The 25,713-nt window shown below is 35.7% G+C and overlaps 1 protein-coding gene across 3 annotated transcripts; it reads right to left on the bottom strand.

Moving 5' to 3' along the window:
* Window positions 1-3,120: 3,120 nt before the first annotated feature.
* SLC38A11 (solute carrier family 38 member 11) lies at window positions 3,121-25,673 on the bottom strand. Of its 3 annotated transcripts, none has more exons than XM_053982894.1 (12): window positions 25,520-25,673; window positions 23,090-23,207; window positions 22,650-22,724; window positions 21,911-22,045; window positions 20,173-20,238; window positions 18,486-18,592; window positions 18,245-18,324; window positions 10,214-10,284; window positions 9,229-9,390; window positions 7,418-7,530; window positions 6,616-6,747; window positions 3,121-4,725 (listed from the first exon to the last, which is right to left on the bottom strand). In XM_053982894.1, the coding sequence occupies exons 1-12, from the start codon at window positions 25,565-25,567 to the stop codon at window positions 4,480-4,482; spliced, it is 1,353 nt and encodes a 450-aa protein (XP_053838869.1). In that variant the 5' UTR covers window positions 25,568-25,673; the 3' UTR covers window positions 3,121-4,479. The 3 variants fall into 3 exon arrangements, with proteins under 3 accessions (XP_053838869.1, XP_053838870.1, XP_053838871.1); XM_053982895.1 differs by lacking the exon at window positions 25,520-25,673 and adding an exon at window positions 25,257-25,333; XM_053982896.1 differs by lacking the exons at window positions 23,090-23,207; window positions 25,520-25,673 and adding an exon at window positions 22,414-22,506 and having other exon boundaries at window positions 22,650-22,692.
* Window positions 25,674-25,713: the final 40 nt, after the last annotated feature.

Genomic DNA, 25,713 nt, shown 5'->3' with positions numbered 1-25,713 from the left:
CCTAATGTGTTGATATGAAAGATCACCAAAATTAAGCAGCTGTCATTCCAGCAAATGTCACACAACCCCAGCTATTCTCCTTTGATGAGTTAATCATTGTTCCACAAAGGCCAGAACTGCCCTGTGTTTGAGCATATTGTGTATAATAGACAAGGTACTGCTTTTTCACAAGAGTTTTCCTGCAGCACTGCAAAAACTAGAATAACTACTAGCTACTTTGACTACTAATAAGGCATGTGACACCTATGTCCTTTTCTGAAAAGCCACAAAATGCAATGAACCAAACAGTGCGAAGGTATCTTCTAAACTTTTTTTCCCACAAATAAAACCAAAAATAGAAGCAAAGGGACCCACTGTCACCCAGTGACATATTTATGTTATCCACTGATGACTGCAACAGGATATGACAGAGAAACAGTAAAATATGGCCATAGTATAATAATTACTGCTTGTGTTACTGGCACCTAGGAGGCCCTGTTAACAGGAGCCACTGTGCTCAGCAGTGTATGAATACAAAACAAAATATGAGACAGCCCCTGCCTCTAGAAACAGAAGTCCCAGGAGGTGGTCGCAACATCCTGCCATGCAATCTCAGGCAGGCGCTCTTGGCAGGACAGCAAATCACCACTGTCAGCTGTCTTGCCTCCATCAAGACAAAGGACACTGCTGAAGAGTCTGGCCAAGTGTGCTGCTTGTGGCAGACATAAGCTGCTCACTGAAAGATAATTTACAAGACTTCATCTCGATGCAGGTTTTATAGAATGACATCTGTCATTTATTCCTACAGTGTCTTATAGTAATTTTCACTTGTTTCTAACTTGCTTTGTCTTCAGTTCATTACTTCTCTGTTTGTATTAATACAGTAAGTCCATGAATCTTGCTGGGAATTTGCAGTGTTTAGTGGATACTGTCTCTTTCAGGAAATTACATGTGAAAATTCAAACCTTCCTGAACTTTTCTTGAATGCTATTTTGGAATTCCATATGGCAACTATAGCTTTTCCATATGGTATTGCCTTATGAAACACCTAGAATCAACATTTAATCAGGAGAGAACAGAAAGATAAGCAGAAAGAGGAATAACCATATAGTTTACTTTCTCTCCATGAAGAGTTTTGAGTCATGTATTAAGCATTTACCTGAATTTCAACTTCTCCAACAGCATTGAATAATAGAAACTGGAAAGCTGCTACTTATTTCCTTCACTGGCCTGAATTCAAATCTTGAATGTTTTAGAATTTACATCAATTCTTAAAAAAAAAAAAAATCCAAAACTCAAGAATTGCTTTTAAAATTAGATCTTATAACAGATATAACAGAACTACTAAAAAAGTAGAACTCTTCTGTGCATTGTTTGAATTTTTCAATCTCATGTTTTGCACTCCACATTCGTTTACCCTGCCACTTTTATTATTTTCTCCCTTTTACCCCATGTTTCCACCAGACTCCAAAGACATCCTCACACTACTTTTTAAGTTCTGTTCTCCAGTGAGTCATAAATACTAAATAGTGTATTAAATAAATAGTGTAGTAAATAAATATCCTTCCTCTATCAGATGCAGAAAAATATACATAATGTATGTATGTTATATGAGATACAAAGATTTTGCGTGTGAAAAATATATAGAAATATGTCCATTTAGCAAACCTGAGCCATTTTGCTTCCCCTTCCAGAGAGAAACTTGAGGAGGAAGGAAAATTCTCTAGAAAGTCTCAGGTAGTTAACAGGGTTTGGCCATCTGACAAAATTTTAGGAAGAAGTATTTTGTGAATGCTCAGTATTCTGTGATTGGTGAGAAGCATTTTGCTCTAGAAAGTCATAAACTGTCTGTTTAGCTCCTGTGAGAATGGTAATTGTACATCTGGTGTCCTGAAATGCCTTCTCAGCTGGAGAGAGGAACTTGGAGAAACAGTGAGTCACACTACCAGCTTTGGATATGAAAATCCTGCCAGCAAGTGCTTGTGGAACATTCTTCTCCCTCCATGCACACCATGAAGTTCTGTCACCACTGAGCATTTGGAGCTGGGGATATTGCTACCCCCAGCATACCTCTGCTTGAAGTACTAAGATTGTGGTGAGATCCTGCACATGCTAAGGCCAGTGAGAGCATTACAATTTTATTTTGCGGAGTCTTAAGTATTTGCAAAAAACAATGATTATCACAGGTTTTGTTATGATGAATTATCTTTCTCTATTTGGACTGCCTTGGTTCTAAGAAAGGATTTACCAGATTACTGTTATTTGTCATTTTAATAAAGGTAAGTTTCAGTATGCAATATTGGAAAAGAAGGGATCGTGGGTTTTATAAAGCCATTAGGCAAATAGCAGTTAACTTTAAATTCTGCCATCTGTGACATCCAACCTCCCATTTACAATATACTTATGGCTGGGAGAACCCCATTTCCCACCTGGGAAATTCACAAATGAAAACTGCTGAGCATATGATTACATGAATTCAATTAGTTTTGGCAAATGGAACTTCTAAGAGTAAGAGAAGCTTTAGCAGCAATGAAAACATTTAACTGACCATTACTACTTCAGATTTTACACTTTGAAAATTAAAAAGAACAGTGAAAAAAATTCTTTACATTTTCATACATAGAGTAGAAAAGCATATAAAGACTCATCCTTCATAAAGGACATACAAACATGATTTAATAACAACACAGCCTCAGTAGAATGAGATGGAAGATATTCCATTGACACTCTATAGCGAAGATAGTTTATAATTAATACCTGAAACAAGGTAACCTACTTTAAAACTAAAAAAAAAAAAAAAAGGAAAAAAAAGACCAACAAAGGTAATGAAAGAATTATGATTGATCAAAAAGATCTCCTTAACTGTCACAAGGAAATATTATTTGGGTTTGACTCCATTTGGCATAGAAGAAAGTGAATCTATTCAGTAACAATTCATACACAGCTAAGACAAAATCAGCTATTACTGAATCTAAACTTGTGAGAAATATTATTTGTGAACAGTATCAGGTACCTGGAGAACAAATAATCACCCTCAAAGTTGACACTTTGTAGAGAAATGAAAGCAGAGTAATACTCATGCTTCTCTCTAATTGCTTTACAACTTAAAAAAAACCCAAAAAACAAAGAAACAACAAAAAATCCCAGTATATTTAAAGCTTTTATTTTGGAAGCACTACTTTTTAGAAGTGTGTTATTCTTAAAAGTATTATCACCATCTAGTGACCCTTGCTTACACTTTTGTTTAGCTGGAAGTCTTGAATGACATAGCTTTTTCATGCAAGATGAAGACAAAACCCATCCCCATTAAGCAGCATAAAAATGAAGTAGCATTAGACATCTAGCTGGCATGAGGAACCACAAGGATCGTAATAATGCAAAAATTAACTCAAGTTCACATTTTGATTTGGTAACAAAACATTTTCAAAATGACAGCATTGATATGACTGAGGATACTTATATTACTCAGCCTCAAATTAGTCCTATTCTATAGGCATGGGAGTCTATTTATATATATACTTATGTATATTTGTATATTTATACACATGCATATATGTACATGAATCCTTGATGTTAAATGCATTTTGGAAAACGTAACAAATCACCAAAATTTGACAAACCATGACAAAATCATTAGTCATATACTGAAAAGAAACAGAGGACTAGAATGATAATCAGGCTTAGAATGTTAGTTTCAATTCAGTTTCAGAAATAATGAATAATATTATAAATGTAAGAACTGAGCTGCAATGTAATTTCCTTCTTCGTCAACCTTGAAGTTTTTACAAAGACTGCCTAGTTGAATCTTTTTAAATCAACTCTTGTGGATTTATTTGTGCAATATCTTTCAATTATAAGACCACATATTGTAACAGTTACAATTAAATTGTATCAGTTACAGTTCAGTCAGAATACAAAATTTCCTTTGACTTAAGATCCAGTAAAAGGGAAGCTTTCAGCTCTAAAGGGCAGTTACTGCAAAATCAAATACAGAATTAATAAGGGTCTTTTGATTTAATAGCAGAATTGTCGTACACAGAGATCCAGAAATACATTTTCTCAGGACTTCAAAAAACCCCCATACTATAATGTGCTAATAAATACACATGAAAGATTATAAAATTAATAAAAACTAAGTTAAATCAATGAAACATGGGAAAGGTTTATATTCCAAAGCATTTAATTTATCACTTTTAAACAGCACTGCAGACTAAGGTTAAAAAATGCAACCTTTTTGATAGGCTTGCAAGTTATTCAAGTAATGTCTACTGAAAGGCACCTCTGAGATTTTGTGTTTCGACAGTTAAAACCGAAGTCTTACCTGAAAAAGGATGGCAGCATAAAATCAAGTATGTAAATACAGTTTATATAAATTTTATACAGTTTAAAATTCTTAGTGCATCTCAAAACATGAAAAATCTTTGTTCCACTCTCCTTTTAACTGGCACGTATGGCTCATGGTGCAATGTCCCCAGTCTAGTCTTGGGGTTGGTGTGCTACCTACGGTGGAAGTGTGCTGTTGGGTAAAGAAACATTACTAGGGGAGCAGTAGAACATTTCTTTTCCATGGCTACATTCCTGGGGATGCAAGACAGTCATGACAAACCCAACTGCCATCACTAGCACACCAAGAACAAGAATCAGGCAGGATATGAGGTTATCGGAATGGTTCCACCGCTCCTTGGACAGCCTTAGATAACACGCTGATGGGATGATAAAAACAAGTGGGGTAGCACTCAAAACTCCCTGTGTGTGGGAAAGAGCAATAGAAAAAACCTCATAAGCATGTTTATTTAGATGTAAAGAACAAAAACCTAAATTTTTTAACAGTTGTGATTAGACTGATGTAACAGTAAAAACAGGATAAAGGTCTTTTCCTGTGTTGCTATATGGAAAACCTCTTTTTCCAAAAAAAAAAGGCCCAAAAATATGCAAAAATATCTGTTAAACTATTTCCAATAATTAAGATTTATTTAAATGCTTTGCTTTGCTGATACAGAATAATATTTTAACATTGCAAGAAGCATTTAGAGTAAAAGTCCAAACATAGTTCTTCAATACTTGAACTGAATTAAAATATTTAAGGTAATTCCATGGAGGAGTTTAAATATAACACTGCCTTTAAAAGGAATAAAATTTTTTGAAAAGTGGAAGCATCATGTCACAGTTCAAAGAATTCTGATCAGTTTTGACATTTATAACCTGATTTAGGTTGACTTCCCTATGAACGCAAAGATCCTTTTGACAGAGTAGAACCTTTCCTCTCACTAAACATTCAGCTCCTCTTTAAGTGCTCTCTTAGAAAGGGACAAACAAAAAGCACTTTCAAAAATTCTTTTTATAGTAAAGCCACTGCAGATTGGCATATGAGTTACATGCCAAAAGAGAGCAATTTTATGTAGAAATTTTGAATGTTTATTTAGTTACATAGTTAACAAGCACTATGTTTCAATTTAATTATGGCCAGATAGTAATCTAGCCTAAGTAATAACTTTACATCATCATTTGTACAAAACATGCAATATTTGTATGGTAGAACCTGTTAACAGTGAGCAGTATAGACAGCAGAAATAGGTATAAGCACAAAGTATCTCCTCCATGAAAATTAAGCTTTAGGTCTGTGAAGTAAGACAAACCAGCACCCCAGTAAAAGAATAACAAAAAAAATTCTGTGGCCTTTGACTCCCATATGACCCAATAGCTTCCCTGGGGAATTACCACCAGGCAAACACAATGGCTTATGTTTTATTCTAAAACCAGAAAGCAGGGAAAGAATAAGCAGGGTCAGAGAATTATGTATCAAATGCCATCTGTGGTGAAGAGCCAAAAGACAGCTCTTCTGCTGACAGAAAGCCAGCTGAAAAGACAGATCACCTTTCTTTCACATGTAAATACTCTGTCTATTCATTTTTCCCTCCTGCTAGATATCAAGACTGAACCATCTTTTTGAGCACTATTACATCCAATAAATACCCACAGCTGTATTGTCAAATTCTCTCTTAAAAAGGAAAAGCAAAAAAACCCACAAGATAGGAGCTACTCATGCAAATGCCTGGCTATCAACTTCTATTTGTAACTGAATAAAGCTATCAGCTTGACTATTGATTAACTGCTTAGGAAAAAAAAACACTGCATTGATGGAATGCTTGCTTTTTTTGCTTGCTTTTGATTGTATATTTCCAGTGACCATCTCTATGGTCTAGCTACTACTGATTCTTTCTTTCTACCTCCCTCTGTTTTTTGCCCCTGTGGCACAAGGCAGTCACTAGAATCTGCCCCAGTGTTAAGTAATTTGCCAACTTTATCACAAGCAGAGACTAGAGAAAGAAATGCTAAATTCAGTACCACTATACAGTTTGGATGAGTATTTCAGTGATTTCTGATGTGGCTCAACACATTTGGTAGGTCATAGCCACTTGCCTTATCCACAAAACTGTTCTAAAACCCTCCCCACAACTGAATTTTACTTCTTGAACTTCCTTTCACCTTTAGTTATCTATTTTTGAAGCAGTAATTCCTTCTAACACTACTACTGACTATGTCAAGTTACACAAGATTTCTAGTAGAGCTGTGCATTTTAAAGGTTATTTATTAATAAATTATTTATTAAATAAAAGAGTAGACAGGTTCACTTACATTCAGCTCTAAAACTATTCCAAGGCAATCATACACTAATGATACACCAGTCGCCACAGCAATGATAACTACTGTCACAACAACATGGAAAACTGTTGAGAGGTTCCCATGGAAAAACACATTGGCAATCACCTGAAATAGAACCACAATTTTAAATCTTGATTTTTCTCCTTACGTTATCAAACAACTTAATCTAAACTTTCTAACCTCAGGAAACTACAGGAACGGGTGAGAATACACTGGCTGAATTTTACTTACCTTGCTTCAAGAAAACATCTTCATCTGCTTCCAGAAATAACTCAAAACAATCATTACTAAAATTGCAGAACACTTGCCAAATTGACTTAGTTATACTTGTAGGATTTCAGAATTTACTCTTTTCCCATTTGCCCATTACAGAATAAATCCACTTACAATTATTCATTGAATTGATGAATTTCCTAGATGGAGATACTTCTAAAAAGAAACACTATTAAGATTGAAAAGTATGTATTTTTGGCTGTTCTCAACACAGTAACAACAGTGTCATTTATGCCAAACTTGAAATTTTAAGCAGTCTTGATATTATTAACTAATTATTAATATAATGTTGACTAATATTATAATAAATGTAAAACAACATTATATGGCCAGTGTCTAAACAGTACAACTAGTTCCCCATACTCATTGCACATAGTAGGATAAAATATGCTGCTATTTATCACAGATCAACCATAGGCTTCAGCTACAATATGTATTAAGAATGTGACAATATTATTAATATAGAACAACAGTGTTAAAGGGAAATGTAATAAATTCTTACCTCTCTGGTCACAAAACATTCAAGGGGGAAGGTCAGAATTACAGTAACTCCATAACAAAATCTTCCAAATGTAGCAAGGTTGTCATCTCTACAGTAGTTTTCAAATATATCTCCTGAGGTATAGCAAAACACCAATTAGCCTGAACTTCACATTTACCTATATTTGCAACTTGAAGTGCAGGTTACTGGAGTAATTGAGATTTTCTGATCCCCTCATCTGACATGTAACTAGAAACTAGTTATAGTCACAAGTTATGTCTGGGAGAAACTTTCAGCTTATCCTGCTGGTTCAGTGTTTTTACCTCCAGTAGCACTTATCTTCAAAAAATATTTTAAAATATACATATCAGAGTTTGTCATCTGTTATCTTCCCCATAACACAGATTTTGTATGAGACACTGGTGTTTGATTAAATAAATGTGCGATAGGTTCAGAAAGCAAGCTTATGTGTAGAAGATAAATTTTCCCTAAAAACTCCTAGAACAACAATTACATTCAAAAAGGTGAGAGTTACCTGTGGAGAACTGCATTTCCCTAACAGTATCTAATCACAGCTAATAAGCTGTAGAAAATAATTTCAAATATTCTGACCTCAAAAGCCCATTATAAACATATGGATTATTACCTAGCAAATCATCTTATATCTAGAAACAAAAGCATCACTATAAAATTCAGATTATCTTGCTTGTTTTTTACCACAAAGAATCTGTAATAATGATCTCTGAAGCACAAGAGGCAGTGCAAGACAGTGACCAGATGATCTATCAGTTCCCTTTTATGTGGTTACGATACTGTCTTATTATTTACTACTTTAGGAACACAATGACACTGAAGAAGCAATAAGGTGTACTTTAAACAGCCAAAAGATTTTGGCAGGGGAGACAGAAGGTGAGATGGAACCTGCTAACACAGGAGTCGTAAGCTGAGGAGGAGGTGCAGGCAGAGCTTTCTCTACCTGAAAGTTCTCAGCCAGCCTGCATTTGGTCTACCTACAGTACATCTAGGACAGTGACTTACTCTGCTGGAATAAGCACTGGAGGCAGGAAAAAAGGACAGAAAAACCAGGAGCCCCCATCCTACAATTTCTCTGTTCTCAATTAAATGCTGCTGCTCATCAGAAAAGGAAAAAGCTTGGAAGCCTCCTCCTACAACCCAGAATGTCACTATTAAGTAACAGAAAATATGCTTGCTTATGAAATGCGTATCTTGAAGAAAGTAATGCACTGAAACCAATTTACACCTTGTTCTTATGAATGTACCTTTTTCACTTCAACAAAATGATGTTAAATAGCATGATGCAACATTGGTCATATATATCTATGTATATTCATATACCCACAGAGGGGACAGTAGGATAAGTAACACCAGAACAGCTGTTGCAAAGATAGGAAATACCTCTAACTCTAGGATGCTGTATTAGTACAGACAAGAAAAAAATGTAAGAAAATATACACAGATATATACCAGATACCCTGTAGGAAATTTTTGCTCTTACTGCTCTCTGCTGCTGGATCATGTGGATAAATCATAGCTGTGTAGTCTTCAAAGTGTTTTAATAATGGAAGTATTCAAATGGGACTTCCAATGGTGAGGCTTATGCTTAAGAATCTGACACCTATTAGCATGTAGCTGACATTTCTGGATCATGTTTTGGTTGTTGGGTAACTATGATGAATGTCCTATTTGTGCCCAAATATACTATGATATTTGCATTTTTACAGTCACCAAAACGTTTACAGAAAAAATCAGACAGGAAAGCAGAAACGTAAGGATTATAGCAAGCACCAAAATTGAGGGATCAAGCAGTTTACCTTCCGTGTATCCTGTAAAAGTCATATATCCACTGGCAGCAAATACTACACTGATGACAAGAGCAAAGGCCACAGACATATGTGTGACTTGAGACCAATTCTTTAATGTGGGTTCTTCCAGAGACCCATATATTAAAAAGCTGTTATGATGGCAGATGAATGCTGAAACACACATGACAGTTAAAGCAAATGTATGAATTCATGCATAAATGCATAGAGACACAGCACAGTTTGAATCCACTCATTATTAAATACAAACATTTATCTTGCAATGAGTGGCAAAGATAAATGGCTTGAACCTTTGCTTGCTTAGTTGATTTGATAAAGGTTTATATTCATCCTGAGATGATTCTGATTACATTATCCTTAAATGCTATGCTGTTTCCCGCCCTCCACATCTCCATTCCACAGCTATTTCCTCCTCCTGCTCTTCTTTTACCTAAGAACCCAGCAGCAGATTTGAGAAGTTGTTGGTTTTTTTTTTTTTAAATCTACAGAGCCATTTGCTACTTTCAGACTTCATATGGCATCCATTTTAGGCAGCAGCAATCATTGGGATGCCTCTGATTACCACAACGCTAACAAGAAATAATATATCAGATCCTGCAGGCAGGAACAGATTTCAGAATGAGGACTTTTCTGTTTGAGGTTACCCAAGGGAATGCAGCATGATCCTAGCCCCCTCCATTTATCAGTTAGACAAACCCACTGATGCAGGGGCTTTGGGATGACCTGCACAGGTGAACTGCACTCACCCGCACAGTGTCACTGCTATGGTGGCAAGCCTCCAGGGCCAAATGGAAAATGAATGAAGTTAATGTCTTACACAATAACAATGACATTCATATGGATCATTCAGACAATTTATTTTTTTCCAACACCAGTTTAACATGAATATTAAAATTTCTAGTTTCAAAATATTAAATAGTTTCTTACAATTTATCTTAATATTGGAAAAAAACCCCAAACAGCAAAAAACACTTACCGAATGACATCACCCCAATGGCTTGTACTGCGTTTGGTTTTGCAAATATCCATGCATTTTCTGATTTGGGTCTAAAACAGACATTTAAATAGGTTACCCTATTTTCCAATATCAGTTATTACTCTCTGACATAGCCCCAGTGTTTATTAACAAGCTGAAACCAGGGAGATACCTTTCTCATCTCCCTGTTTTGATTCAAGTATTTCTGTAACCAGTATTTACAGTCAAAAAAGTTAGCCTGTTTCAGTTTTGTAAATAAACTCTTCAAGTCAGCATATACCAAGAAACAGCAAAATGGAAGGTAAAAGCTGTTACTGATTCTGACAGAATATCTCAACTGAAAATGTCCTCTGACTAGAGGCAATTTCTACCTTTGAATTTAAACATGTAATCGATGCAGTCTAGAAGATACCATTTTACTAGGCTACAAATCAAGTGAGGGAGTTTGCCTTTCTTTACACCTCTTCCAACTGTTCCTCATAGTAAAGAGATTCCACTACTTCCCAAAACATAAAAGAAATTTTAAGAGAGTACAAGAAGACTTTTACAGTCAGGCAAGTATGTAATACTCCCTACACCTCCTCCTCTAAGATATGCTCACAGATTTGGATCTGTGGTAATTTCAATGCCTAGAGGAGGACCATCAGCAATTTTTTTTAAAAAACCATTTGCTGCATGAACTTCATCTTGGAATAAAGAGCCAAAATGAAAAAAATAGGGAAGGACACAAAACATCCTTTTCCAGAAATACAATTTGCTAAAAAGATCAAATGAAATTCACAAGCTAGTTAAATACTGAATTTGTAATATTAGAGCACAGACAATGAAAAACAATCCAGAGAAGCTTGCTCTTTAAAAGTTGGCTACTGCTAACCTTGATTGCTCTGTTTTTATTTAGAGGGAAAGCTGCTGCCACCTGAGGCCTTAAGATGATCTTTTCCTACTGCCCTAGGAAGCAGTATGGAACTCAGGCCAGTTCTGTGAAGGTAACAATGGCAGTTTTATTTTTCCCTCTCTTTGGTGATCTCTCCCTCTCGCTGGTTTTGACAGATGCAGTGGCATATGCTATGTCAGGTTTCATTGCTTTCAAATGTTTAAATTACACCTCCAGCCCCTAAAAATAAACAGATTAAAATAAAAGTAATAGTAAAAAAAAAAAAAGTAAAAAAAGTTGAAGTTTACTCTTTCAGAACTCATATCTTACTATTTCTTGATTTCAAATAGTCAATCCTTCCTTTTTCATATTAATAAAACCCAGACTTGAAGTACCTAATGCACATTCAGTTCAGACTTCGAGCAGCTTTTCAGCTGTTACGATGTGGTTGCTAATTTTAACTTTGAAATTAACAGAACCTGAACATAAAATCAAGTTCCCTTTTTTTGTCCTCAGGTAAAGTATATTGTCTTGAACTGCTGTAACATACTGCTTCGAACCTTCAGCAGCTGAATATGGCCCTCCTAAAATATTCTCAGACTCAGCAAGTAGATGTAAAGCACTGTGGATGAAATAGAGCTACCTGGTATTTGTCTTGAGAAATAGGAGTTCTGACCCTCTATAGCTGCTGTTGTTCCTTATATAAGCTCCCTTAATATTAGAGCACAGCTGATTTCAAATCATTACACCTAGACATGTGTCTGGAAAATTAATATTAATAATTTTGAATGTAATATTTTTAAGGAAAACATTCACATCTGATTGGAAAAAATCCAATAATATTTCAAAATAAAAAGAGTGTAAAGGAAGCTAACACTCCATTTATTCCATTCTGTAACCACTAGAGGTCAGCTTTGATAATAAACATACAAAATGAAAATTTGTTTTATTTTTTCCTTTGACAGCAGAAGTTTTCTTTGGCTCTTTCCTAGTAGTAATAAAGTTAGATTATTTAATACCTTATAAACCAAATGCAAAGAAATAAAGAATACTTTTGCCTGAAACACATTTAATTTCTGTGAAAATGGTACATCCTATGCAATGTTACAGCTATATTATGAGCTCCTACCAATTCAGATATAAAAAGGGAATTCAGAAAGCATATGAATTTCACTTGAAGCATTTTTAATAAAGTGGCCAGTTAATTAAAAAATAAAATCCCCAGGGCTGGTTTTCCCCTTGCACAGTGTTAGCTTATGCACTAGCAATATGCAAAAGACCAATATATTGTTTTGCTTTACTGATGAATGACAAATCAGATTAGGAGTATTATTAGGGGGAAAAAACCCAAAAGAACAAAATCCTGCTTATTTAACAGTCTAAGAAGATAAATTTCTTCCATTCTAGTCGCAGAATAGAGGAAGAATTTCAGATCCCTGATTTGAACACTACCAGCAGCTTGTAATGTCCTACAACGTACGCTGGTACAGACGTGCTATTTTCTTTAGTAACTCATATACTGCTGCATGTGCTTTGAAAAACATTTTCATAGTGTGGGAATAGAGGGACCTCATGCAGTGAAAACACACAGCCAGAAATTTAATTTCTGAGTGTTTGGAACTGAGAGTCAACAGTTCTAGAACTGTGATCACATCAGTAAGACATTACTCCCAAGTTCAGTCTGCAGAACAAATAGACATATGAAAAGCTCCTGGGAAAGGGTGCAGGTGACATGAAAGTGTCTATATAAATTAAGACTTCATAGAAAGACTTCTCAGAAAAACTGTGCCAGAAAACAGTAGGTGTTAGTTATAGAAGAGCCATATAGTGAACAATCACATAAAATCACTCGCAAGCCAAAGGGCAGCTAATGGAAACATCATCTGTCAAAGTAAACATACACAAATTGATTTAATATATGCATCTCTGTAGGCAGATGCATGTACACACTGAAGGAGTATCACAAGAATACAGGATAACTTGTTGTGGATTGAAAAACCTACTACTTGCTACTGTTCAAGATTATTTTTTTTTTGAGGGCACCTTTGTTCTGGCCTACATTCTTGTTAGGAGTTATTAGGGGAAGATTTTAACTGCTGCTTATACAAGAACGGCATTAGCTGTGAAAATCCTTGAATGACAAAATCAGCCAGCTCTCTGCTTCACACTCAGTGTATAAAAGCATAGGCTATGCCTGCATGAACATGAAGCTTTTTTCACACTGAAGAAGTATTAGTTAGATGAAACAATTAAATGTAAGAGAAGAAATACATTTTTGAACTAAATGCACTTGCTGACAGCTGTACTGTCTATAATATATAGTAGAAGCTGAAACACAAAGTAAAACCTGAGACGGAATTTACCTGTAGTTCTTGGAACAAAAATAGTAAAAAACTGAGTAAAAAGACAGACTAAGGGAGTTCCCATACAGGGAAAAAGTCTTAGCTGAAACTAAGACAGAAGCAAGACAGACTGCAGGTAGTGAGGCCTAGCAATGAAGAAGACCTAGAGGGTAAGAAAATAAGACTTTACTGAGTCTTCAACATAAGTGAAAATATACCATAATAAACAAATTAAAGTTCTAAAAATTTTGAAAATATTCATGTTTATCTACATAAGAACGAAGAAATTGAGAACAAATGAACCAGGCAGAGAATAAGACATCCTAACAGGGTAAGCATCCAGATCATGAGTAAGAGTTGGGCAAATTTGTTTGGCAGTCTAAGATGGCCTCTCTTTTACTTCTTGTAAAACACCTGCAGCATAATAGTCCCCATTTTAAGATCAGTGCTATACAAAAATATTTTCTGTAATTTATATAGAAATGTTGCAGTAGAAGAGTGCATGAGAAGCAAAACATCTTTAGTGAAGGCAAGAGAAAGAAATATCCCTGACTGCAACCAGCTTGTGGCTATAAAACACTGACTTGAAAAGAGAAAGGTGATTTCTAGAGAGGAACAGTCATATTTTTGACAGGGGAGCTACATGATGGAATGCGCAAACGACTTCCATCGTTTTGGATTGAAGCTCAGTGCCAAGTTTGGGTGCAAACCCAAACTTAACAGCAGTTAACAACATAATCCAGAATCATCTCATAGATTCATTCAGGTTTAATTAAATTATTTAAATATTTAGAAAATTAATTGTAACATTTCAATTTAATTCTATTCTTAAGTAAAATACCTTTCTAGGTCCTTTTGAACTTTAAAAGTTTAAAGTGAAAAACTGAAAAGTTCATAGATGCTGAATATAACTTTAATCAATATAATGGAAAGAAAATGAGTACAGCTCACATTAGTCTTGGATTTTATATTAATCAAAGTCATCCTGTGAAAGAACACAGACAAGGCAAAGCTATTATGCCAGCCCAACTTAGATACAGCTAAGTCTACTCTTCTTTCTTCCTTAGTGAATTACTTAACAGTTCTGTAAATATAAAGTAGCTTCATTGTTTTTTTTTTAATTCATCACACATTAAAGTTTACCTTTGCTTACTACTAGATTTTTTTATATGAAGGAAAGAATCAGCTTTTTACTTTCAATTTTTTTTTTCCTGAGCCCTTGGTGTTTTATCCCTGGAATCAGCTGCCTGTTGAGTAATTCTCACATCCTCTTTATGTGTAGCAGATGCTCTTGAAGTTTTTCATAGACATTTATGTATTATGGAGACACTGACATCGTAACATTCTTGCTAAAGAACACCAAATTAAATTAAAATGATCCCTCTTTATAAGCTACATAAAATATTTCTTTTGACAGCAAGGAATTTTAGTTTCAGGCTAGAAGCATGAAGTCATTTCATACAGTATTAACATGATGCACTTTACAGTTCAAGTTAACTCTTACCTATTTTTTCTGATCACAGTACACAAATACCCAAACATAAGCAGATGGGCATAAAGATCAGGTCAAAATGTATTTTTATCCAGCATCTTAAAATACTGAGAATAAACTCTTAATAGTCCAGAACACTGTATTCTATCTGCAGGTTTATTATGTCATTCAGTTAACAATAATCATATGGATGATAGTTATCAAAACCAAAACTGAAAACCAGAAATACCTCAGTTTTATATTTGTCATAAGAGGAAATAAATTAAACCAAGTAATCCCGCATCTTAAATACATTTTGCTTTTCTCATCAAAATGTTACAATAACATTCTTAAAATGTCCTTGGACAACCAGTCCCACACCCAAAGCAAATAAAGAGGAAAACAAACAAAAGCAAAAGAAGCAACATTCAAAACCTTAAAATTCCTGTTTAAAATAGTAATAATCTTGTTGTTTCTATGATGGTCTAAAACATTGCAAGATGTTTCAGATTATTGCAGAAAATATCCTTTATTGCTTTGTTGTCCACATAAGATTTAATTTTCAACTAGAGCATGGACTGCAGTTAAGCAAAAAATGTTTTATCATTTCCACATAATGATCTTGTACCTCTCAAAGGGATGAAGTATTCACCTTGAAAAATCTAAAGGTAAATGAAAACTGATTACTACTCAGAAAGTAATTATCAAAGCAGGAAGATATCCAAATGGGATTCCAGTGGAACCTGACCTGAGTCCGGTACTTTTGAATGTATTCAGCAATGACTTGAATATGGAAAAAAAGCAAAAAAGTGTCCTTAATGGAAAGCATGAAATGTGCAATTAACACAATCATGCTAGAGAATGGGATGAAAAAAGAAAAATCATAAATATGTTGGTAACTGGAGAAATCATCTGATAAAGAACCATTCAATTCTGTAATGACAAATTCTACAGTTACGCAGAGGATAAAAAAGCTTCACAAGAAAAAGGCAGAGAGAACAATCAAACAAACAAAAAAATCCCAAACTTCATGAGAAGAGTGACAAAGAAAGGAAAAGTCACCAGCACGCAGTTCTGCAGAGTATCTTGTGCTTGGTAGTTCCACTAGACTGCGAACTCAAGGCACATTCATGATACCATGCTATTTTCCAAAAAAGCTAACATCAAACTAGGCTACATAAACAGAGGCATGGCAATCCCCAAGGGATACAGTTGAAAGGGACCTTACAACACTCTGCATTTAAGATACATCATCTTCTCTGCTCCTCAGAGAGAATATCCCAGGCAAGTGGGGCACCACGATTCCACTTTAATTTGCAGAAGACTTAAGGCAGCCATTGAGCATGATTAGAAGCACTAGAAATGACAAAAAGAGAAACCCTAAAGGAACTGTGCTTATTTACTCTATAGAAAGGATCCTCAAAGGGGGTCAAATTACAGCCTTTTTAGAGGTGTTTTTCAAGAACTTGAAAAAGCATAAATAGTTTGCTGTCCATATCCACTGTGGTTAGGCCAAGAAGCAACCAATATGAAATGGAATCATAGAACCATACACAGGAAGAATTCATAAGAAAAGGCCAGTTAAGGATTGGAATGGGAAACCATGGCATTGTCTAGTTTGTTCTTGGCAATCACCTGTCATCAATGGCAGGCACATAATCAGTTTTGCCATACAACAATCGTGGGGATAAAATATTCTTGTCCCCATTGAGCCTTTATCCAGGATTGTACAAATTCTTTTCCTATATGACAGATACAAGGACTGTGATTTTTAAAAATCTCTTTGGGAACTCTGACTTCTATTGTATTTTAATAAGGGTTCAAAGTAAATGTGTTAATTCACTTGTTTCACTTGTAATATGATGAGACCCATATTAAAATATAGCAGTATTCTTTCTTTTCATTGCAAAAAAAAGTCGTATTATACAACAAAATAGAAGATAGTTTTAACAATTAGAGTATATGTCTATGTCTAAGTGTAAAGTAAAAATAGCAAAGACAGTAAAAATAGACATTAACAGAATGTTGGTGAGGAAAAAAAATTACCAACTGTTTATCAACTTGCTAGATGCATTTTTGAAAACAAGAAGTGTAAAGGTAGAAATGGAAGTCTCTAAAGAATTAAGAAGTAAAACTTCCAGAATCACTCAAAACCAAACAGCATGTATTGTAAGAAAAAATAAAACCATGCATTCCATATTTTTCAGTGCATCACAACTGTGGAGAAGAAATGTTACCATAGTAACAAGGTTATCAGTAATTATTATATATAGCTTCTTCCTTTTTTAACAGGGAGTTTTGAGATTAACCTTTTAAATACTCCTTTGACACAGTGTGAAAAACATGCTGCTCCAGAAATATGGTGGTGAGGGAAATTCCACACTGTTCTGAGAGAGAGATTTTGTGGATGATAGACAACATCATCTGGTACAACTTAAGAAACTGCTATTCCAGGCATCTTCCTACCATTAAACCCAAATACCCTGCAATTAACCCATGTTTCACAGCAGTAATACAACTGAACAATTGTGCCTAACAGGGATGAAACAATCCTGGTGTAAGAATCTACTTAGGCAAACATAAGAAGTAGCATATAAACCTGTTCCAATAAATAAAAAAGCACGTTCAGAAATAGAATTTGTCATCTTTTTTAATATATCTATACATTTAAAGGATGAGAAAAAAGACAGCCCTTCTACGCCTTTAAGGAAAAATAACAGATTCCTAACACTTTCTTGCAATACAATCATAAAAATATTGTCACAACACATATTTATGTGTACTAAATTGTCTAGAACACTCAAATGTACAATGTTAAATACCACTTTCAGAGCATGCGTAAGAGTTTTTTGTATTATAGTTTTCTCACATGACAAAATACAGATTTTAATATTGTGTTGTTTTTAAAAAATTCACAGTGTTTGTATTTTATTTTTATTATGAAATTCTTATATTTAGCTTATCAGAAAAAGAAATATTCCTAAGATAGTAGCTATTTTCATGATTGCAAATCATTAATCTGACCACAATGGATAAAAAAAAATCTCAAATGACCGATAATCTCACATGCCGATTCAGGACCCACCTTCTATTAGTCATCCATAATTTCCCATTTATCTCTAGGGGTCTTGAGACTTTCTCTAAATTTGCTTATACCCAGTAGAAATTAAAAAGGATTAAGTATATTTAGCTATTCATTTTGTATTACTGCTGATAGAGATTTTTCAATTATCTGTCTGTTTCAAAGCAGGCATGTTCCACAACTATGCAGGTAAGTGAAAGAGTGAAATATCAGATTATATATGAACAGAAGTTCACTTTGTAGCAAGTGTAAGAATACTCACACTTGTGAACTGAAGGTTACTGTTCTCACCATCACAACAACCAGGATGACAATGGTTAGAATCAGAGAAAGAAGAGATATCTGTAAAGGTAAAAACATTACTTCAGTCAGTAAGCTGCTGAAAGGTGGTCCTTTGAGCAGCATAATGAATTTGTTAATTATTTACACGAAGTTATGACTGGCAATTGTTTTCAATGACATACAGAACAATAAACCAAAAATCAACTGCTGTTATGATTTACCTTTCCCAATTTTGCTATGTCTCGATATAAAGATATAGGTAAGGTAAAGATGATGGTGGTAAGAAGAATTATGAAGTGACGGTCGGTAAGCACGTTATCCACCCCAACTAAAGCAAAAAAGAAAATAGTTTATTTCTTTAAGAGACTAACCTGAGTAAAAGATTAGCTACATTTGAAAGGTTAGAAGTAAAAAACTGTTGGTGATCAAGCCTTTATTCCCTTCGCTTACGCTAAGTAATACTGAAAACTGGGCATTAACTAACAATGAGAAAGCCATGCACAGCATGGGCACAAACACAAGAATTCTGCAAATTCAAACCAAATGCAAAACATATGGGATATATTAAATCAAAATTGCAAAGTCTGGATTCCTACATATAGATTGGTATTAACGTCTTTCATTATGTCTGGGTCAATGTTGGGAGACTGCAAGTAAAAAATTCTACTACTTCTTTCTGCCATTTAGTCTTGAGAATTTTTTGATACTCTCGGTTGACATAGACTACTGTGCTGTTTAGGATAGTATTGTTCCCTAAGAAATGGCCTAAAATAAGTTAATTTTGAGGTTTCTTTTGGGCAGCTGCTTTCCTGACATCAGCCGGCTTCCACTTGCAAAGTAGATTACCATGTGAAGGCAACAATGCTGTTATAATATTCCCTGCTATCAGTGGGACTTGCTTTGCATTACTGGTGGTTTTTTTCAAGACAATGACAACTTAAAATAAAACATCTCCAAGTTTCAGTGAGGCCACCATAAATCATTGGCTTGAATGAATACTTGATGAAAAATTAAGTATATTTGATGAAATATAATACTTGATGAAATATAATACTTGATGAAAAATCAGGTATTCTACCAGATAGGTAATAAGATTTGCCTTGCTGGGGATTCCCCCTATAACAGAAGTCATATTATATATAAATTATTAGATATTCACTGTCACTATCAATTTGATCAGGTATTCACAGAACAACAGAGTGTGACAATTAAAACTACATCCACACACTTCAGGTTTCACATGCTGAAAATTACAGTTCTCCTGTGTAAATTAAACAGTTCATACAAATTCACATTTCTACTTCATTACAGACATATTTTCTCTCTGTTTATTTTCCCAGTGAAGCATGTTTTAACTTAGCTGCTTTTTTACTGAAGTAGATATCAAACAGTTACACAAATTGCTCCACTGATGTTGCTGTGAAAACTTAAGAGCACAGGAAGGGAAACAAGGGGGCAAGAGTTAAAAAGCATTACATTCATTATATTATTTGCAACTTATCCAGAACTATTCACTAGATGAAGTATTGTTTCGCTATTTAAATTATTATTATTATTACAGGAAGTATCTAAAAAAATTTACAAAACCCAATAATCTTGTAAATAACAACTGTGGAAGACTCACTTCTATTTGCTTAGTATTTCACTGAAGCATCTGGTATCTTCACTGACACTGAGTCCACTGATAGCCAAGGACTAGGATTCATAGCTTTTATTTGGGAAAGTCTTATTAAAGAAAAAGGAACAAACTCAAAAAAACCCATTCATAGACATATGCTTCAAGTTCTTAATTTGAACTAAACTTAAGAGTAATTTAGAAGATAAATTACAGGTAATTCCAAAATACTTATGCTAAGCTTCTATTCAATACATAATTCCCCATTCTTAAAATTTTTAAATGCATCTTACCTCCAGGAATTCTCTGAAAAACTTTAGTTAAAGTGTCTCCTGTTATTATGTTGTAACTGATCATAGCTTAAGGAAAATAAGTTTTTTGTTAGTACAAGTCATATGCAAAATATTTGACTAACACTGAATACACACATTTTGTAGACTTCAGGATAATATGCCACTATCCCTCTCATATGAATTCTGGCTAGCAGCAACAACTGTAAGTTTCAGGTTAAAAAAAAATTACTTAACACTTCCTTTTTTGTTTTTTTTTTAAACAAGTACAACCTAAGCATTAATGCAGCCTGATAAGCAAGGCCATTGTGTTGAGTGGCCATACAGACTTACTTCAGAAGAGGATAAAAAAGGCTTTCTAAACCTGTCTGTTTCAAATAGCGATTCTTTGTCGGTTTACTTTCAAATGCCTGTTTCTATTTAGTAAATTTCCTGTGTTAGTCTAACAATCAGTTCTGCAATTAAATGCAAAAGATTTTCTAGCTCATGCAAAAAACTAACAAACTCGTTAAACCAGAAAAAGGAAGGAGAAAATAGGATTAAGATATGGACTTTGATTCCTCCCTCTCATTAATAAGTGCTGTGGCCTTAACACCCATAGTTCATTCTTATCTAACTCTACACTAAGAGTATGTAAATTTGTGCACATGTGTATGCATACACAAGATGTATTTATACATTCTCATGGTCTTCAGCATTTAGACAGCATATATGTAGGTATTGACCTTAACTATACATAAATATTCAGTGCTGTGAAATTGTAAGTCATCAACTCTACTTATATAAATTAATGCAAACATATACAAATGCATAGCCATAGCGCTATCGTAAGGACTAAGATCTTTACAATTCTTTTTCTGTATTATCAGTGGAGTACTTGGTTTACAAAGGAGTACAGTTAAATGTCTAACACTGTTGCCCTGCACTAACAGTAAACTGACACCCTTAAAAATCTCAGGTACCTGTAGCCAGACCCAAGATAGGAATTTTGATCTGTGACTCTGTGATCACCAAGTCCAGTCATCTTGCAATCAAGTCATCCCATCTTGCAACCCCATGTGTGAAAATATCAAGACTATTTAATATTTGATTGAATTATGTTGCTACAGCAGGGGACAGATTCAGAACAGAACTTTATTTCAAATTTCTGGTCTAATAAATTCCTGCCCAGATTATACCTTTTTGTTCAGTTACTATTTCTTCTTCCAATAGGGTCTCAACTACCCTATTTCCTAGTACTTCGTTGAGTATGAGGCTGAACTAATGCTTTTGAAGAGCAATGACAGCACATAATATTCTAGCAAGACTGAAACAGTGGCTTCTCCAATTAGAGTAACATTGCATCTCTGAAAATATACTAAGTCAGTATACTCCTAAATTTGTGTTTTCCTTTTCTTTCAGACACATCAACTTTGTGCTGTGCTACTCAGTCTAGAACAGAATCTCCTTTGCTATTTTTCTAGCTACTTTTGTAATTAATTTTCATATGTGTGATCACACATTTCCCTATTACATTTCAGTTCTATTATTCTATTATTCTATTATTCTGATCCTCCAATTCATTGAATTACTCCTCATTCTTCAGAACCCACAAAATATATTTAATTTTTTAAAATAGCAAACAAGCATATACAGTACATTCTTTATATAGTTCTTAATATTCAATCAGTGAAATGATGAAGTAATGTGAAAAAGCTTGATACTTATAAAACTTAAACATTTATATTTTATGTGATCTTACCAATAAATGGGTATAAAAACTGGAGAACTGAAAGGATTAGATAACCTACAAGACCATACGTTTTTTTCACCAGCTCTTGATAGGTTTTGGTACTGGACAAATTTCCTCCTTTGATCAGTAATATAATGGAATAATCTGTTAAAATATAAAATTACTGTTAAAGACGATATGAGCCAACTTGCAGTAGATTACTTTTCACCTTCTTTCACTCCTCCAACCAAAAAAACAAAAAGGCCATAAGAAGAAAAGCAGTGACACTAGGAAGAGCAGGGATGAGAAATCTCACAAAATCTCTCAATCCACTAAACCCAGGAGCTATAGGCTCCTATCAGAAGAAGAATACTTAAAATCATAGTACAACCAAAGGCTTTCATTCTGCGGTCTATTTTTAAAAGTCATATACAACCCCCTCAGGATTCAGTCTCTTAATTAGTCCATTCTTAACAGTGGACTCAAACAAGTGATTATGAGGGTACAAATAAGAATATTCTTTCAAATGTTACCTCGACTAGGAAACTAAGGCTTCATGAAAATAAATGCAGTCAAAAAGCAGCTTCATATGTTGTACAGTATAATTCCCTACTTCTACTAATCTGCTGAAGAGATTTGTGAGGTAAGGAAAATATTAGTCATTTTTATTGTCATAGATATGCTTTTTTAAGGTATCATTAAGCTCAAGATAAGCTAAAATATTGCATGACTAATTTTATCTTTACAACAGAAACTGCCTTCAGAGTACCTGTGATTAAGGCAACCACAAACAAAAGCAGTATTCCTAGAGGAAAACCGGCTTCCTTCATCGAATATGGCAATCCTGTAAAGCAGAAAAAGAGAGATTCTAGAAGTCTCTTTCCAAATATTTATTTGTGAGAATCAAAATAAAGAAAAACTCAGATTTTAAAAAATGCTAGTAATCTCCCAAATTGGATCAGCATGCTTAATAACCTCAGAAAGATAAAACCTCTCTGACCATTATGGCCAAGAGACTCTGGGGTGTTTATCACTAAAGTGTGGTCTCAACTGACACCTCAGCATATTTGCAAAGTAAACAAATAAATACAGAGAAAAAACTTTTAAAACAGCAGCAGAAAATAAGGAGTCAGTATTATTCCCCAAGCTGGATAGTCATGCATGAATAAACAAGGCTGAACACAGGATAGTGAAGAAAAGTAGATTTACCTATAACGCCTGATCCTATGATTGAATTAATAATGTTAAATCCAGCTGATGCCAGATCACTGTTTCCTCCTTTATTCCTGGGCTTACTAAGGAGGGCTATTTGGTCATCTGTTTCTACCTATTCAGGAAGACAAGGAAGACATTATACATGAGAAAAATAAGTGAGAAAAAGTATTTTTCACATAGTCAATTAAAGATTTTTAAGAATTTGTCAAACACTCAGGTTTGTAGAGGCATTTTGATAAATAAATCCCATTTTTTCAGTGAGAAATCAAAGGGGTATTAAGCAGCTAATTCCTGTATAAGTCTGACCCATAATCTTCTGTAATTCTCTGAAAAATAATAAGTGAAAGGCAAGAAATATATATAAACTCAGAGGTAGGCTGCTAAACAAAGACATTCTTAGTCATGTTTCAAAGGCAGAAATGTGAATCAAGTATTTTTGAAAACATTTTGGCTAATGCAATTGGTCAGTAAAAAAGTTCCTGAATCAGGAAAATTAAATTATTTTAAGACTTACTAGTAAAGCATGCCAACATCTTAACATACTCTAATCCAAGGTTTTATCCAGTATTTTAAATATTTCTGTGCCATTCAATGGTTTAGTTAAGTATGAATCATTAATGACACTATAAAATCAGCTGGTACCAGAAAGTTTCTATGGGAAAGAACCAAAGTTTAGAGAACAATATGTAGCAGTAGCTTGAAAAATTAATGTTTGTATCTTCATAAAAGAACTTCTTAATAAACATGCAGTAATCCTCTCCTTAGATGACCACTGTGCTTCCAGACAACTTTTTAGAATTATTCATCAGAAAGACTGTATTTTACCTGAAGTTGTGAAATTCAAGAGAGGAACAAGAATTTAATGAATAAAGTGCTTGCCTGTGTTCTGTGTACTAAGTATGAAGGTAAAACCACCATTTCATGGATGCAGAAGCCTATTTAACATATATAGCTTGCCACTAATATTCCTGGGAAAAAATTAAATTACTGAAAAATCTAAGCCATCTGTAGATAGACACATAAACTGACAAGCATAAGATTGCCTGCCTCTAGTAGGGCTACACATTTAAGTGGAACCTTTAATCCTTAAGCAGCACTAAATTAATACGTCTCAGATCAAAGGCCAGTATAGCATGGTATCCCATTTCTGAGTGATTACTATGAAAGGTGCCTAGGGAAAAGCATAGGAACACAGGAGATAGCTAGTTAGCAAATAAATTTCCAGTCCCAGCTTTCCTCAGTTTGTGTATTTTGGACTTCCCAAAGTGGTTGTGTTCTTGGTGCACTACACTTCTAAATGGACAGCTGCTTGATTTTTCCCTTTTTAGAAACTGTGCATAAGTTTTAGCATCTACAATGTTATGTGTCAGTGAATGCCACGTTTCAATTATGCATCCTAGGAAGAGACAGGGAATTTAATTTGTTCTGAATCTACCACTCAGTATTTTCACTTGGGTGTCCCCAGGTCTTTTGGGGCATCACAGAGAAACTAAACACTATTTCCTATCTTCATATCACACAGTTTCATAAGTAACATTCTCCCTCAGTTGTTTCTTATCTAGACTTGTGCTACATTTTTATTTCACTACTGATTTCAGCAACAGAAGCATCACTGTCATTCTCTCCTTAAATTCTAATGCCCTCTGCTAACAGCACAGTACAGGTAAAATTGCACTGAATGGAACAGTCCAGGTCCCTCTCTTCACTTGTTACAAGAAATTAACACAATGTGCGTTGCTAAGTCCTGTTCCATTTCCCCAGCTGGAAGGGACATATTTCAGTGGGCAAAAAGAAAGGGCAACAAAAAGTTGTGACACAAGTGAAACGGCTCCTGTGCGAAGAGAAGAGCTTCCCAGGGTGTCCCTGGCCCGCAGACAGGGAGGGATGCCAGCAGCGAGCCCGGCCAGAGAGCTGTACAACGCGGGAGAGGTGAAGGCGAGGCGTCTGCCTCTCGCAGGGTCCTCTCCTGGGGCTCCCTGCGAGCCATGGGCATGCCAAGGCCACCCGCTACGACAGCGACAGCAGCGGGCACGTCCGGAGATGATGGGGCACGGCTGGAGACGGGGCGCTAACGCGGCACCGAATTTCAGCCGAGGAGCCACCCTTCCCCGGCCTCACAAGCTGAGGTCCCCGAGACCGCATTTCTCCCCCTGCGTGGTACCTAGCACTTTCTTCCTCCTACGAATTCGGGGGCAACTGAACAGAGATGAAAGGGCCATCGCTGCCGCCCGCTCGACCATGGAGCGGGGACGTTCCAGCGGCCGATCGTCCTGAGCCGCCTCAACCGGCCGCGGTGCCCCTCACACCCATCCCCGCCCCACGAGCCGCGGGGCGCAGAGAGAAGTCCGGCGGGTGCCGGCGGGCGGGCTCGCTGACCCGCGCACAGTCCCACACCTCGCCTTGCCCCCAGTGTCCGCCCGGTACCTGGCGAGCGGTGGCCGGCGGCGGCTCCGCGGCCGGCGGCGGCTCCATGGCCGGCGGGCCCGGGGCGGGCAAGCCGCGTCCCTCGCGGCGCCGCTGGGCTGGGGGCCGCCGGTGCCGCCCGGCCCGCGCGCCCGGCACGGGCTCCCCTCAGGCGGGCTCGGAGTGGTCCCGCGGCGCCGCCGCCGTGTGGGAAA

Source organism: Vidua macroura, chromosome 7 (assembly GCF_024509145.1).
Source record: "Vidua macroura isolate BioBank_ID:100142 chromosome 7, ASM2450914v1, whole genome shotgun sequence".
In the NCBI taxonomy this organism is placed as follows: domain Eukaryota; kingdom Metazoa; phylum Chordata; class Aves; order Passeriformes; family Viduidae; genus Vidua; species Vidua macroura.
The sequence above is the reverse complement of the archived record's forward strand: the minus strand, read 5'-3'. Positions and strand labels throughout refer to the sequence as shown.

What these genes read in the sequence shown, in the direction of transcription:
- SLC38A11 (XM_053982894.1), bottom strand. Translation starts at nt 25,567, where the DNA reads ATGGAGCCGCCGCCGGCCGCGGAGCCGCCGCCGGCCACCGCTCGCCAG. An exon ending in GTAACCTTCAGTTCACAAGT is followed by an intron (nt 10,285 to 18,244) that starts GTGAGTATTCTT and finishes TGTCTGTTTTAG; the next exon opens with ACCCAAATCAGAAAATGCAT. An exon ending in CATTGGGGTGATGTCATTCG is followed by an intron (nt 9,391 to 10,213) that starts GTAAGTGTTTTT and finishes TGTGTGTTTCAG; the next exon opens with CATTCATCTGCCATCATAAC.